Below are 16,466 nucleotides of genomic sequence, written 5' to 3'. Positions count from 1 at the left end.
ACCAAAATAAAATCAAAGTATTATGCATCGTCTTTTTACAGAGTGCAATAGGAAATGCAGTAAGCTTCTGGCACACTGACTGCGAATGGGGTCAAAAACATCTATTTTTAGCTTGTCTGATACAGAGCATGCTTCCAGTAGGCCTGTTATGATTACGAGGAGGACATCAGGTTGAGACCTTGATTATTCTCTAATTACTAAGATGGATTACTGTTTTTACTACAACTTTAAGGTGTGTTAATGGAGCTGTATGAGAGGGCAGGCCTCATCATGATATATGTACAGAAATCTAAACTGTATGGACATGCATTACTTAGAGCTTCCCGTGCTGCGATGCATATTTCTATCTGTGAATCATCTACTGGTACTACAGTATAGCATTTGTTTAGGTCTGAGCACGGGACCTTAATGCAGGCCCTCTGATTTAGAGGCCGCCTACACATGATTACTGCATGAGGCACACAGCACCCTCTGGCGGTAATTCAATCACTCCCACATAACATAAATGGAAGTCCACTTCTGTAGTATTGATAACATTGTGTGTGTGTGTGTGTGTATATATATATATATATATATATATATATATATATATATATATAATTTTATTTTTTTAAAGCATGTTGTTTTGCAGAACATTACAGTTATGATATGAGGATAGTAAGGGAGAACGTGTTATTTAAGGAAAATATAATTTTTTTCAAACCTAGTCTCTGGGGTAAAATGCCCCATCATACTAGTTATGAACATCACATCCTTTGACTTTCCAACAAATGTAATCTAACTAGGTGGTTAACAAAAATATTTGGACTTTAGGCTATACATTTAAAAATTACCTCAAGGTAACACCAGCTGTCTAGTCAGCTAGCTAGCATCAGCCAACAATATTCAAATTAGGTTGATTTTCAGCATGGAACCCTCGTCCTTCCCTCAGGTCACTTTGTCCCAAAACTAATTTTTAAAATTACAAATTGAGTGTTCATCAGAGTGGTCCAAGACCATAGGACTTTTGTAGTAGGCTACTTGTACCACAAATACACAACAGCAACAACAACAACAAAAACTGACTGACACCTGTGCTATTTATGCGCTATATTTGAAAGCTAGCCTAGTATTTTAAATATATAACGAGTTTGGTTGTTCCTCACTTAAAGCTGTGTATATTGCTAATAAATAATTTTAGTTTATATAGTTCATATATACATTTGTATAGTTTCATTGTTTTGAAGAAGAAGAAAAAAACGCATTTCCCTAAATTACATAACCATACAGGTTTGGAACATGAAACATGAGTGTGAAAAAATAATGAACTGTTCCTTTAAGGGCATATCGGGTTATTTGTACTGTGCGCGTGATTGTGCGCCTCTTAACCTGAAGTGACCGTTGATGAGCTCGCCCTCTTCTGGCGATAGTACGTTTGAACAGTTTACCTGAAACAAAACTTTTTTAAATAATTTATTTTAGTTTGTAAAGTGTGGTTACGTCGATAACAATGGCAACTTACCGTAAATTACTCTACACGCCGAGCTTCGACTCTCAGCCGTCCCAAACTGACAGGAAAGCAGGGCGTACTGGGGAAAATAACAAACACCATAAACTTAGTAGGAATATTAACAGGTTCAGGTTCACTCAAGAGACCCCCTCATCCTTGTTTGACATCAAAAGTCCTGAAATAACACCGTGTTTTTCAAGACAGAAGAAAACTAACTATCTTTTGAGGTTTTACACGAATATGAGGACCTCGCAGAGATCTACAGTTAATCTGAGGGCACCTGAAGGCGGGAAATCACAGTGCGCCAAACATGCCACTCCTGGAGGTGCGTGCAGAACACACAGGTTCTTGTATCAGTCTTCTGTAGAGCAGAATGCATTTATTTGCATGTTCTGATGCAATTGTTGTGCTTTGTGTGTGTGTTTAAATAGAGCCTCCGTCTGATACCTTTGAATTCCCACAGAGACATGCTCAATCAGCAGAGAAAATGGTGGGTTTAGTATTATAGTTTAAGAATTTAATACCATTTTATTTGGACTATTATGACCTGTGGTTTGTTATTTTTCCATGACTATGTCAGTCACAAACAAAACAGGATGTATTGAGCACAATCAAGAAAATGTTGGAGGAGAACAGTGTCATCAGAGAGAGGTTACTCGCCTTGAGGCAGCTGAGCCGGAGCAAATAAGGTTTGCCCATCGTCTGCAGTTTAAGGGATAGTTCTCCCCAAAGTAGAAAGTGCTGTCACTGTGCCCCAGAGGCAGCACCCTTCAAAGATTTATTGCCTCACAGTGGTGCGAGGAAGGCTGTCCCAATCCGTCCTGTGAAATGAAGGATAAAAAATATATTACCCAGGATACCCAAAATTCATTGTGTGCCAGTGACGACAGGATTTTTTTTTAGAGAAATTGCTGAATTACACTTTAAACGTAAGTATTGGGTTTCAACTTACTCGTATATATTGACACAAATGTAAAATAATATTAAATATAGAATAAAACTTAAAAGTGGTTCATATGTTGACTTATCTTACTAAGATACAATTATATAGTTTATACACTTTATCATACGGAAATGGATCATAGTGAACATATTTAGACCCGTTTTGTTTTGCAGTTGAATATAAAGTCACAAACCTTACTGTCACTCAAAGGCAGCTGTCACAGTTGCTAGGCAACAAGAACAATCCTACTTAACAACGCTTGGCCCAAACTTTTTTGGGCCCTTCGACGGATGCAGCCTCTGAAGTCCGAGTCCTTTGAATGATGCAGACATTATTCATACTTTTTAGTTCATATTGGCCGTGCGTTTCAAGGCCACGAAGCTCAGAGCGTTGTTAAATGGGATGGTCTAGCATACGGAGGATAGTTCTTGTTGCCTAGCAACTGTGATAGCTACTGTGGCAGTAAAGTATGTTGGACTTTTTTGAAAGTTATATTAAACTGTCTGAAAACAAAACAGTATTCACAAATTGTCTAAATATACTCACTATGGTTTATGCATATATAATAAAGAGCATAAACTATATAATTGCATAATAGTAAGACATGTCAACATTTTAACCACTAAAGATTTATTTTTAATTTTACATTTTTGCCATTAGATACAAGTAAGTTGAAACCCAATATTTGTGTTTAAAAGTGTAATTCAACAATTTCTCTCCCAAAAAAAAAATCCTGTCATCACTGGCACACAATGAATTCTGGGGTAAGGAAGGCTGTGAAGGATCAATATGTTGTATCCTTCATTTTAACAGGAAACGCATTTGGACGAGTTCTCAAATTGGGACGGCCTTCATCATGACAAATTCAGCCTTAGAAGGAGGCAGCCTCGGAATTGGGACGCAGCTTGCACTATGACTGCACTAGGCTATACACTGATCAAGCATACCATTATGACCTATATATACTAATATGACTAATATTGTGTTGGTCCCACGTTTGCTGGCAAAACAGCCCTGACCTGTCGAGGCATGGACTCCACTAGACCCCTGAATGTCCAGCAGATCCTTTAAGTCCTGTAAGTTGTGAGGCGGGGCCTCCATGGATCAGACTTGTTTGTTCAACACATCCCACAGATGCTTGATTGGATTGAGATCTGGGGAATTTGGAGGTCAAGTCAACACCTCAAACTCATTTTTGTGCTCCTCAAACCATTCCTGAGCCTTTTTTGCTTTGTGGCAGGGCACATTTTCCTGCTAAAAAATGGCCACAGCCACCAGGGAATACCGTTTCCATTAAAGAGGGTACGTGGTCTGATACGTACCACCTACCCAAGCATTGTTGTAAAGTAAAATCCACGTGGATGACAGGACCCAAGGTTTCCCAGCAGAACATTGCCCAAAGCATCGCGCTGCCTCCGCCGGCTTGCCTTCTTCCTAGTGCCATGTGTTCCCCAGTTAAGTGATGTACACTTAACACACACCTGGCTATCCACGTGATGTAAAAGAAAACTTGATTCATCAGACCAGGCCACTTTCTTTCCATTGCTCCGTGGTCCAGTTCCGATGCTAACGTGCCACTGTTGGTGCTCTCGGCGGTGCAGAGGGGTCAGCTGGTCTGTGGATATGCAGCCCCATATGCAAACTGCGATGATGCACTGTGTATTCTGACACATTTCTAACAGAACCAGCATTAACTTCTTGAGCAATTTAAGCTACAGTAGCTCATCTGTTTAATCGGACCACACGTGCATCAATGAGCCTTGGTATCCTTGTGTGGATATGATCCATGACCCTGTCAGCGGTTCACCACTGTTCCTTCCTTGTACCTCTTTTAACTCTGGTGCTCATCGTTTAGGGGTTGCATTGGTTGTCTTCCCGGTCATAAGTGACCGGACACCTAAAAATTAAACTTCCTCCACCCCAGTAAAACCAATGCAATTTATTTTTCTTCAATAATATTTTTTCTTTTTAATTTTGTATTTTGAGATAATTTGAAATATTTTTTAATATTTATGCAATAATTATAATTTTAGGTTAAAATAGAGACTAGGCCTTCAAAATAATATTTGAAGACAGATTAGCGCCCTCTTTTGGAATTATTTAAGAAATTGTGCAACCATGGGTGTAATCCACTAGAGGTCTCCATGGAGGGGCTTGTGAATTCCCTAGTTCACTTTTCAACACATTTAAGTAAAAAAATTTTTTAGATGGATTTGAATATATATTTAAAAAATATCAAATACTATTTATATATAAAAAATTGTTAGAAATGGTTTTTTTTTTTCTGTGAATTTGTGTTTTTGCAGATTTCCCATTAATTTCCTATGGTGGTAATTTTTGACCGAAGAGCACAAGTGGGAGTATTTTTTTTACAACCACTTAGCATGCTCAAATCATGCCCTCAATTTTTTGTGTGTTTACATAATGTTAGAAAAGTCACCTTTCATATCATTCCGACGAAGATGTGATTTTTAATAATTCAAAATGTGGTTCATAGGTTCAGTTTTTCATGGGTGTGTGTGTGTGTGTGTGTGTGTGTATAAGTGTGTTTGTGCATGCGTGTGTGAGTGGATATGTCAATATAACACTCTTGATGTTTTAGAGTGTCATCCTTATACTGCTGAGTACTTTTTTTTCAGCATTGTGGCCGATTTGTAGATTGTACACACAAATATTCTGCACATTTTTGTGTTTTTGCAGATTTCCCATTCATTTCCTATGGGGGTCATTTTTTACGACCACTTAGCATGCCCAAATCATGCCCTTATTTTTTTGTGTGTTTACATACCTAATGCTAGAAAAGTCAGTCACCAAGTTTTATAATTTTCAGATGAAGCTGTGATTTTTCAAAATTAAAAATGTGGTTCATAGGTTTAGTTTTTCATAGGTGTGTGTGTAGAAGTGTGCGTATGTGTGTGTGAGAGTGGATGTGTCAATATCACACTCTTGATGTTTTACAGTGTCACCCCTTTACTGCTGTGTACTTTTTTTCAACATTGTGGCCGATTTGTAAATTGTACACACAAATATTCATTATATTCATTTTCATATATTCAAATATTCAATATATTCATTTCCTATGGTCGGTCATTTATGACCGAAGACAATAAACGCTACTTTTTTTTTTTACGACCAATTAGCATGCTCGAATCATGACCCCAATTTTTTTGTGTGTTTGCATACCTAATGCTAAAAGAGATACTCTGGGTTCGGGCAAAATTTCCGAGCCCGGAGCCCTCCCCGGACAGCACGCCAAATACGCATAATCTTTACTCTGTTTAACTGATGTAAGTGTGAACTCGAGAAACATTTTAAAACGGAAAAATTTTCGGTCTGAAATGACTGACGAGCACCAGAGGGTTAATAGATAATGACCACTGCAGACCGAGAACACCCCACAAGAGCTGCAGTTTAGGAGATGCTCTGACCAAGTCGTCTAGCCATCACAATTTGGCCTTTGTCAAACTGGCACAAACCCTTACACTTGCCTATTGTTCCTGCTTCTAACATGCACATCAACTTTGAGGACAAAATGTTCACTTGCTGCCTAATATATCATGATGAAAAGATAATCAGTGTTATTCACCTTACCTTCACCTTATGCTTGATCGGTGTATAACCCTTCTTAGGAAAAACTGGAATCATGTATGAGAAAGATCTGTGTGAAGAACATAAATAATGACAAGCAATCATGGGATGAACATTTTAAGACCTTCTGAACAAATCAACATTCTTGAATGTCAGGTTTGATTTACAACAGATTTTCATCTGTTTTAAATTTCAGGTGATACCATATGCAGTGAATTTCAAAGAGGAAAAGAAGGCTGTTCACTTGGCAAAGTTATTTGTCAGCGAGACTGTTGGGCAATAGGATGAGCTTTTATTTGTGCATTTTCATATGATTGTTCATAAATAGTTTCACTCTCTAATAATTATAGGAGTTGCATATGCCTAATAAGCCGTATATAAGAGTTTAACATCTACATTCTCAGAACTCATGAATTCAATGTTATAGAGGAAATGAGTATGAGCTACAGATGACCACTAGATGGTGATATTTCCAAAATTAAAAGCAGCAATTTAAACTAGAGTAAGGCTCCCATGCACTTCCACTCTTTGCATTTAAATGTATTTACCTGTTGTTGTTGTTTTTGTTTTTGTTTTATATATATATATATATATATATATATATATATATATATATATATATATTTATTTATTTTTAAATATTCATAAAGAGAATGGCCTGTGTCTCAGTTTTTTGTTAACAACGTGTTTATTTATGCCAGCAATGTATATTGGTTGATAAATCAACCTTAAAATACGTCATTCATCACTAAAACACTGCTGGCTTTCTGTGGTGTGAATGTTTGTTAAGCTTTATAGTGAAAGCATGATTTTGGTTGTCATTGCATGTCAAGTCATTTGTAAATAAATTAAATAAAAATAAATTAATTATAAAAACTTTTCTGGAGGTTCAAATCAGCAACAAAGGTCATCGGGGGCTTAGCATTTAGTGAAAACAATTGTTAGTAAATGTTTTACCCTCAGTAAAATTGCATTGCATTTTCAGTGTAGAAAGAGCTCAACATCTTGCTTCTGCAGGTTGTGGGTTTGTGGCAGAAGTCAATCAAGTTGTCAAGTCAGGTCGGTATAATGGGCCAATAAACTTAAGGCTTGATTACAGACAATGATACTTATAGTTTAGGCCCCTCTCATGAGCGCCTGTGATGATTATGTGTTTTCCTTGAGCATCAGCTAAATGGCAGTGGGTAGATCGCTAAGATTAAATGCAGGTTAAATGCAACTACAGTAAATGTTTGTTGTAGATTAGGATAAATGATAGAACTCAGGTTAAAAAAAAAAGGGAATAGCTGCTCAGGGATGTTTAGATCCCTCACAACAGCCAGCTAAACTGTCTTTTGAAATTAAATATATCACGATGAATCATCAATAATTTGGCAGGGATACGTCAAATATGAATTGAACTGCCATACAGTGTTAAGCCAGGGTTTAAGAAGAAAGAAAGACTAGAACAATGAGCTGCATGCGTGCCATTCAGGCCTTGAACATTTGATATGGATTCCAACACTGAATTAAGCTGTAATTATTTTCACCACCAGGCTCATTTGTGTTCATGTGTTGAAACATGCTAAGCAAGTGGAGTCACACCTTCTCTTTATCTGTTATGAGTCCTTAGCCACAAGCAGGGGTTGCTTAATGTCATTTTTGTAATGATCTGCAGATAAACAGTGAAAACACAAATTATCTCTCACGGGATTGGACCACACTCAATGTACACAATTCCTAAACACCGTATGACAATTACAACTGTTTAACACAAACAATTTATCTACTTTTATAATAAATCATGCGAATAATGTTTTGCTTGGGGTATCTTCTGTGATCAGCCCAGCTTTATGCTCCTTTTGAATTTAGCTTCAAAGGCCTCACTGAACCTCAGTACAATAGTTTTTCATTTTGGTTGGTAGTATTTTCGTCTACATCACCATAAAGCTATGTATCTTTTCTTTTTTTTGGCATTCAGATTTAATATATTGTGTTTAATGACACATTATGTTATAATGAGCTCCAGCAGACAGATCATATCTCTACTTCTCTGTCTTTGGCTCTCAACTTTGCACAGGTTTGATGTGGTTGAATGCACACAAAGCATAGACTCATTTTTACACTGCCACACACACCTTACGCTACTGGTTACATGTGCACATCCTTTGCCTTATTTCCTTTTAACGGCAGCATCCATAATTAAATGTCACCCCTTGAATAGCTGGAATTAGTAGGCTCTTTGTTTGAGCCACAAGGGAGGAGATATTGTGAAAGCATAGGCACTTGCCGTAGCTGTTGCTTGAGCACTGTTCATACCGCCAATAACAATTGGTGTTACTGAGTGTACCTGTAAATGTATTGCACTGATTCAGCACAACCTGAGAAACGCAGGACATGTATAGCTCCAGGGATGTGGTCTTGTCTGTGCTTTGGTGAGGCCAACAGTGTGGAAAAGCCCGACCAAATTCCTGATTGTGAATGATATACAACTACAACTTAAGACAGAGCACCGACAATAAGGCTTCATATAATATATGTGAACCACTGACCCTGGCTCATCTCATTAACCAGTGCTTTATGGCTTTTAATTCACAATGTGACAGAGAGCAATACAAATTTTCCTCTACCCTTTGAATTATAAAACATGCTGTAAAAAAAGTCCTTGGTAGAAGCAACCACAGATTGCAGTTCTTCTGTGACAGCTAAGAAAAATAACGCAAGTCCACAAAGAATTACTCTGAATTTGACACTCACATACCTAAGTGATTCCTGGTGAAATTATCAAAATCACATCTTACTTTTCCCAGAAATGGTTTTGTCATCTTAACTTCTAGCACCCAGGTATAATTGCATATTGCCTTGAGGAAATAGATGGTGTCAGGAATAAGCCTTCAAGGGCTTTACACTGATGAGGGCGTAATAATGAACCTGGATCCATATAGCAATGTGGGACACAGACGGGCAGTCCAGCTGTGTCAGAAACATTAGGCTCACTGTGTCACTGTGCATGTGTCTATTGGTATGTGAGCTTACACTCAACATTCAGTCACAGTATATAGTGGCTTCCTTCCTGACTGGCACTGCATTTTTACTCCATGAGGTCTAATAGAAAGAACAATTCCACAAAAAAAAAAAAAAAAAAAAATTCACTATCCACGTGCTGAATGTCATTTCTACTAGCCATGTGAAGTGCCTCATCTGGTGGCTTTTTTCTATAATCAAAAAAATGAGGTCAAGTTTGATATTGTGCTGCATTTGTGAACTGAATGTTCCCGTAGTGCAGCTCACCCCTAAAAGTAGGGTTGTCTGCTGCATCAAATATTCCGACTCTAGGGACATGAATTGTGCATAATGGTCTGCTTACATTTCAGTGTAGCTTAATTAGAAGAACTGAACTGTTTAAAGGCACTGAACTGTGAAATTGTTATGAGGTTCAAATTGATATCTTTAATTTTGTATATTTATTGAATTTCACATACAATTTCACATACAATTTTAACCCATTTTTTACCCAATGTTAATTTTTGATTAAATACACTGTTAAAAAAGTTGTTTCAACTTAAAAAGTATATGCTGCCTTAACATTTAAAGTTTAGTCAACTTGAAAAGTATTGTAAAGTTCTGATCAGAATCAGAATTAGCACCCCTGGTAAATTTGATCAAAAATGGCTGTAAAATAAATCTGCATTATTTATCCTTTTTGATCTATCGTTCAAAAAAATTGCAAATATCTAACCTTTCATTGAAGTAAAATAATTTAGACCCCACTTAGAAGTTGACTTAGCTTAACATATTATGGAAGCACGAAAACCTTTTTTTTTTTTGTTGAAACAACAATTTCTGCAGTGTCTATTATGTGCACATTATGTTCCCAAGAAATTATGTTCAGTAATTTGGTACAAACTAGGGGTGTCCATGGTTAACCGATTGACCGATTAACCGTTAAAAATTGCGTAACCGAGTGAAACATTTTGCTCGGTTAAGTGGCGTCAATGACGTGCTTTGAATTTAGTTTTAATATATTTTTGCACCCCTAGAGACCGCCAGAGCGCTCCCAGACATTTGTAATATCCACAAGAAGAAGTCATGACCAGCTTTCTAAGCGGGCAAAGAAAGCGTGGGAGCACTTTCAAAATTAGAGTGATGGGGCAAAATCCAAGTATTGCAATGCAGTGCTTACCGCATTTTTCAGGCTATAAGTCGCTCCGGAGTATGAGTCGCATAGGGCAGAAGCAGAGCGGGAGCTGCGCGCGCTGTACATAACGGAGCAGAAGAAAGAAAGTTTGAAGTGAGAAACTTGTGAATGACTAGAGAAAAGCAGACGTTACTTTAACTGTAATGAAGAAAACCAAAAAGCTAATCGCGGACTGAAAGCAAGATGGCCAGAGCGGAAGGAACGAGTCCACAGATGCTTGTACTCTCTGCTGGGAGAGGCTAAGCCGCGCGAGTCAAACGCTGTGTGAATCGTTCTCGGCTGCATCTTTTACTACATGCCCTAATCATGCAGGCGCCCTCGCGGCCACTCGCATTGCTCGTGAACTGGAGCGCGCATATCTCATCCTAATTTAACGAAACTCAGCGTACGCCTCACAGACATGAAATATATCTTAAGAAAGCTTGAAATGTCTTTTAACAATTTAAAACGAAAAGAAATAGGCTACTCTCTGATTATGTAATCCATGATGTGCATTTCTCTCTATAGGCGCGTTCACTACGGAGATGGCGGTCGTCAAATTAATAAACTAAAAATAACCCTGACGCACACTATGGTTAACCGAGTATTAACCGCTAAGGGCCTCGGTTAACGGTTAATGAAAAACTTGAAAACGTGCAGCCCTAGTACAAACATTTTCCTAAATTGGTTTAATCAGTACAACTAGCAGGATAAATTTTGTGTTTGGTTCTAAAATGTATTGTATGAAATGTCAAGCTTGTTTCTGCCACAGAATTAAAAAAGTTAATAGCAAGTTTTTATCTCACAATTCTGACTTTATATCATCACAATTCTTAGAAAAGAAGTCAGAATTGTGAGTCAGTCAGAATTGCAAGATAAAATCCGAATTGAGAGCCTCCTTGAACTTCGCGACCTTTTGCCACATTTCAAGGCTTAAAACATAAAGATATAAAACTTTTTTTGTGTGTGAAGAATCAACAACAAGTGGGACACAGGCATAAAGTGGAACGAAATTTATTGGATATTTCAAACTTTTTTAACAAATCAAAAACAGAATAATTGGGCGTGCAAAATTATTCGGCCCCTTTACATTTAGTGCAGCAAACTCTCTCCAGAAGTTCAGTGAGGATCTCTGAATGATCCAGTGTTGACCTAAATGACTAATGATGATAAATAGAATCCACCTGTGTGTAATCAAGTCTCCGTATAAATGCACCTGCACTGTGATAGTCTCAGAGGTCCATTTAAAGCGCAGAGAGCATCATGAAGAACAAGGAACTCACCAGGCAGGTCTGAGATACTGTTGTGGAGAAGTTTAAAGCCGGATTTGGATACAAAAAGATTTCCCAAGCTTTAAACAGCCCAAGTTGCACTGTGCAAGCGATAATATTGAAATGGAAGTATCAGACCACTGCAAATCTAACAAGACCTGGCCGTCCCTCTAAACTTTCAGCTCATACAAGGAGAAGACTGATCAGAGATGCAGCCAAGAGGCCCATGATCACTCTGGATGAACTGCAGAGATCTACAGCTGAGCTGTCCATAGGACAACAATCAGTCGTATACTGCACAAATCTGGCCTTTATGGAAGAGTGGCAAGAAGAAATCCATTTCTTAAAGATATCCATAAAAAGTGTAATTTAAAGTTTGCCACAAGCCACCTGGGAGACACACCAAACGTGGAAGAAGGTGCTTTGGTCAGATGAAACCAAAATTGAACTTTTTGGCAACAATGCAAAACGTTATGTTTGGCGTAAAAGCAACACAGCTTATCACCCTGAACACACCATCCCCACTGTCAAACATGGTGGTGGCAGCATCATGGTTTGGGCCTGCTTTTCTTCAGCAGGGACAGGGAAGATTGTTAAAAATTGATGGGAAGATGGATGGACCCAAATACAGGACCATTCTGGAAGAAAACCTGATGGAGACCTGAGACTGGGACGGAGATTTGTCTTCCAACAAGACAATGATCCAAAACATTAAGCAAAATCTACAATGTAATGGTTAAAAAATAAACATATCAAGGTGTTAGAATGGCCAAGTCAAAGTCCAGACCTGAATCCAATCAAGAATCTGTGGAAAGAACTGAAAACTGCTGTTCACAAACACTCTCCATCCAACCTCACTGAGCTCAAGCTGTTCTGCAAGGAGGAAAGGTCAAAAATTTCAGTCACTTGATGTGGAAAACTGATAGACATACCCCAAGCGACTTACAGCTGTAATCGCAGCAAAAAGTGGCACTACAAAATATTAACTTAAGGGGGCCGAATAATTTTGCACGCCCAATTTGTCAGTTTTTGATTTGTTAAAAAAAAAGTTTAAAATGTCCAATAAATTGTCCCACTTCATGATTGTGCCAGAATTGCAAGATATAAAGTCAGAATTGCAAAATAGTGTTACGTGTAGATGTAATGGTGAAGAAGATTCCAAGACTTCCAAAATTCAAAGGAACTTTATTTACAATCAACTTGGCTTTACAAGAAACATCTATCACTTACTTGGAACATGTCAAACATAGGACATCTAATGTGTTAACATCAAGACCGGACAACAAAGGACTGAACACGAGGGAAATAAATACAAACACTGATGACTAGACAAACGAGGGGAACAGGTGATACAGATGACTAGACACAGCTGACATAACTAAAGCTAACGAGGGGACTGAACAGTGGCGGGAAACTCAGAACAAAGGAACATGTGACTAAAATGAGCCAGGAAGTACAGGGGGAAACACAACAGACAGAACACACGTGACATTACTCCCCCCTCACGGTAGGCACGTCCTCGCGCCTTACGAAGACCACCGGGGAGGGGCGGGAACCCTGAAGTCCTGGGAGCTGAGACCGGGCTGGCTGGGGACCTTCAGGGTGAGGCCATGGCGGGTCTGGAGTCTTGGGAGGCCATGGCAGGTCCTGAGCCTTGGGTGGCCCTGGAGATACAGGTGTCTTGGGTGGCCCCAGGATGAACCCCCAGGCCATGGCCAGCAGGACTAGAGCCCAGGATGGAGCTGGAGCCCTGGACAGGGCTGGAGTCTTGGACAGGGCAGGAGACTTGGACAGGGCAGGAGACTTGGACAGGGCAGGAGACCCACCCATTGGCCTATAGCCCCTCCAAAAAAAATGTTTTCTGAATTTAGGGGCTTGGTTGGTGGGCTCGTGGGCGGCTGGAGTGGGGCACCCATGTGAGTCTGGAGGTGGCTCTGGGAAGCCGGGAGGCGGAGGCTCTGGGAAGCCTGGAGGAGGAGGCTCTGGGAAGCCTGGGGGCGGCCCTGGGAGGCCTGGGGGTGGCGCTGGGAGGCGGCGCTGGGAGGCCTGGGGGCGGCTCTGGGAACCTGGCGGCGGCTCTGGAGAGGGCTCTGGGAAGCCTGGAGCGGCCACTGGGAAGCCTGGAGCGGCCACTGGGAAGCCTGGAGCGGCCACTGGGAAGCCTGGGGCGGCCACTGGGAGGCCTGGAGCGGCCACTGGGAGGCCTGGTGAAGGCTCGTGGAAGTCAGAAGCGGGCTCGTGAAAGCCTGGAGCGGGCTCTTGAAGGCCTACAGCGGGCTCTTGAAGGCCTGGAGCGGGCTAGTGGAGGCTGGAGAGAGCTCTTGAAGGCCTGGAGCGGGCTCTTGAGGCAGCGCAGCGGGCTCCTGAGGCAGCGCAGCGGGCTCTGATGGGGCAGTAAGTGGCTCAGCCCAGAAATCGATTAGCCTGTGTTCCTCCGCTGGCCCAGGTGTGGTAGGTGTCAGCTGGGCTGACAGTGAGGGGGGTTGCTCAGGGCCTGGTCTCAATGCTGGTGTGTGGTGGGGCTGGACGATGATGATGTTGTCCTCCTCCACTCTGCCAACCTTGAACGAAGACCCGTCAATCCAGAGTGCAGCACTAATATATAGCTCCAACGTCCAGGAAGAATCTACTTGAGGAAGCACATCACGGATATCTTCGTCCAGCCCACACTAAAACCCCTCCATCAGTTTCAGATCCCCATAGGAAGCATGGTGACAGGTGTCTAAAAACTCCTCTACATACTCCTCTAGACACCTGCCACCCTGGAAGATAAACACGATACTTTCATCTTGTGGATCATCTCGCTCTCTAGGGGCCACGTTGATGGAGGCTATCTTCATCTCTCTAGACTTGAATCAGAAGTCTTGTCGATTAGGTCCGGTCTTCTGTTACGTGTAGATGTAACGCTGAAGAAGATTCCAAGACTTCCAAAACTCAAAGGAACTTTATTTACAATCAGCTTGGCTTTACAAGAAAGATCTATCACTTATTTTGACCATATCAAACATAGAAGGACATCTAATGTGTTAACATCAAGACCGGATAACAAAGGACTGAACACGAGGGAAATAAATACAAACACTGATGACTAGACAAACGAGGGGAACAGGTGATACAGATGACTAGACACAGCTGACATAACTAAAGCTAACGAGGGGACTGAACAGTGGCGGGAAACTCAGAACAAGGGAACATGTGACTAAAACAAAACCAGGAAGTACAGGGGGAAACACAACAGACAGAACACACATGTGACAGATTTACAGTCAGAATTGTGAGATATAAAGTCAGAATTGTGAGAATAAAGTCAGATCTGTGAGATATAAAGTCAGAATTGTGAGATATAAAGTCAGAATTGTGAGATATAAAGTCAGAATTGTGAGAAATAAAGTCAGAATTGTGAAGATATAAAGTCAGAATTGTGAAGATATAAAGTCAGAATTGTGAGATATAAAGCCAGAATTGTGAGATATAAAGCCAGAATTGCGAGATATAAAGCCAGAATTGCGAGATATAAAGCCAGAATTGTAAGATATAAAGCCAGAATTGCGAGATATAAAGTCAGAATTGTGTGATATAAAGTCAGAATTGTGAGATATAAAGTCAGAATTGCGAGATATAAAGTCAGAATTGTGAAGATATAAAGTCAGAATTGTGAGATATAAAGCCAGAATTGTGAGATATAAAGCCAGAATTGCGAGATATAAAGCCAGAATTGCGAGATATAAAGCCAGAATTGTAAGATATAAAGCCAGAATTGCGAGATATAAAGTCAGAATTGTGAAGATATAAAGTCAGAATTGTGAGATATAAAGCCAGAATTGTGAGATATAAAGTCAGAATTGTGAGATATAAAGACAGAATCGTGAGATATAAAGCCAGAATTGAGATATAAAGACAGAATTGTGAGATATAAAGCCAGAATTGTGAGATTAAGTCAGAATTGCGAGATATAAAGACAGAATTGCGAGATATAAAGACAGAATTCTGAAATATAAAGCCAGAATTGCGAGATAAAGCCAGAATTGCGAGATAAAGTCAGAATTGCGAGATAAAGCCAGAATTGCAAGATAAAGTCAGAATTGCGAGATAAAGCCAGAATTGCGAGATAAAGCCAGAATTGTGAGATATAAAGCCAGAATTGTGAGATATAAAGCCGGAATTGCGAGATAAAGCCAGAATTGCGAGATAAAGCCAGAATTGCGAGATAAAGCTAGAATTGCGTGATAAAGCCAGAATTGCGAGATAAAGCCAGAATTGCGAGATATAAAGTCAGAATTGCGAGATAAAGCCAGAATTGTGAGATATAAAGTCAGAATTGCGAGATAAAGCCAGAATTTGTGAGGTATAAAGTCAGAATTGCGAGATAAAGCCAGAATTGTGAGATAAAGCCAGAATTGTGAGATATAAAGCCAGAATTGCGAGATATAAAGCCAGAATTGTGAGATATAAAGCCAGAATTGTGAGATATAAAGCCAGAATTGTGAGATATAAAGCCAGAATTGCGAGATAAAGTCAGAATTGTGAGATAAAGCCAGAATTGTGAGATATAAATTCAGAATTGTGAGATATAAAGTCAGAATTGTGAGATATAAAGCCAGAATTGTGAGATAAAGCCAGAATTGTGAGATATAAAGTCAGAATTGTGAGATATAAAGACAGAATCGTGAGATATAAAGCCAGAATTGTGAGATATAAAGACAGAATTGTGAGATATAAAGCCAGAATTGCGAGATTAATTCAGAATTGCGAGATATAAAGACAGAATTGCGAGATAAGACAGAATTCTGAAATATAAAGCCAGAATTGCGAGATAAAGTCAGAATTGCGAGATAAAGCCAGAATTGCAAGATAAAGTCAGAATTGCGAGATATAAAGTCAGAATTGCGAGATAAAGCCAGAATTGTGAGATATAAAGTCAGAATTGCGAGATAAAGCAAGAATTTGTGAGGTATAAAGTCTGAATTGCGAGATAAAGCCAGAATTGTGAGATAAAGCCAGAATTGTGAGATAAAGCCA

General features: G+C 39.6%; 1 protein-coding gene across 1 annotated transcript; it reads left to right on the top strand.

Moving 5' to 3' along the window:
* The first annotated feature begins 1,379 nt into the window (after positions 1-1,379).
* On the top strand, positions 1,380-6,563 carry si:ch211-277c7.7 (uncharacterized protein LOC100538111 homolog). Its single transcript, XM_067456675.1, has 4 exons — positions 1,380-1,814; positions 1,921-1,979; positions 2,070-2,178; positions 6,217-6,563. The coding sequence occupies exons 1-3, from the start codon at positions 1,490-1,492 to the stop codon at positions 2,175-2,177; spliced, it is 492 nt and encodes a 163-aa protein (XP_067312776.1). The 5' UTR covers positions 1,380-1,489; the 3' UTR covers position 2,178; positions 6,217-6,563.
* Positions 6,564-16,466: the final 9,903 nt, after the last annotated feature.

The sequence above is a fragment of the Pseudorasbora parva genome, chromosome 11 (assembly GCF_024679245.1).
Source record: "Pseudorasbora parva isolate DD20220531a chromosome 11, ASM2467924v1, whole genome shotgun sequence".
Classification (NCBI taxonomy): Eukaryota; Metazoa; Chordata; class Actinopteri; order Cypriniformes; family Gobionidae; genus Pseudorasbora; species Pseudorasbora parva.
The sequence above is the reverse complement of the archived record's forward strand: the minus strand, read 5'-3'. Positions and strand labels throughout refer to the sequence as shown.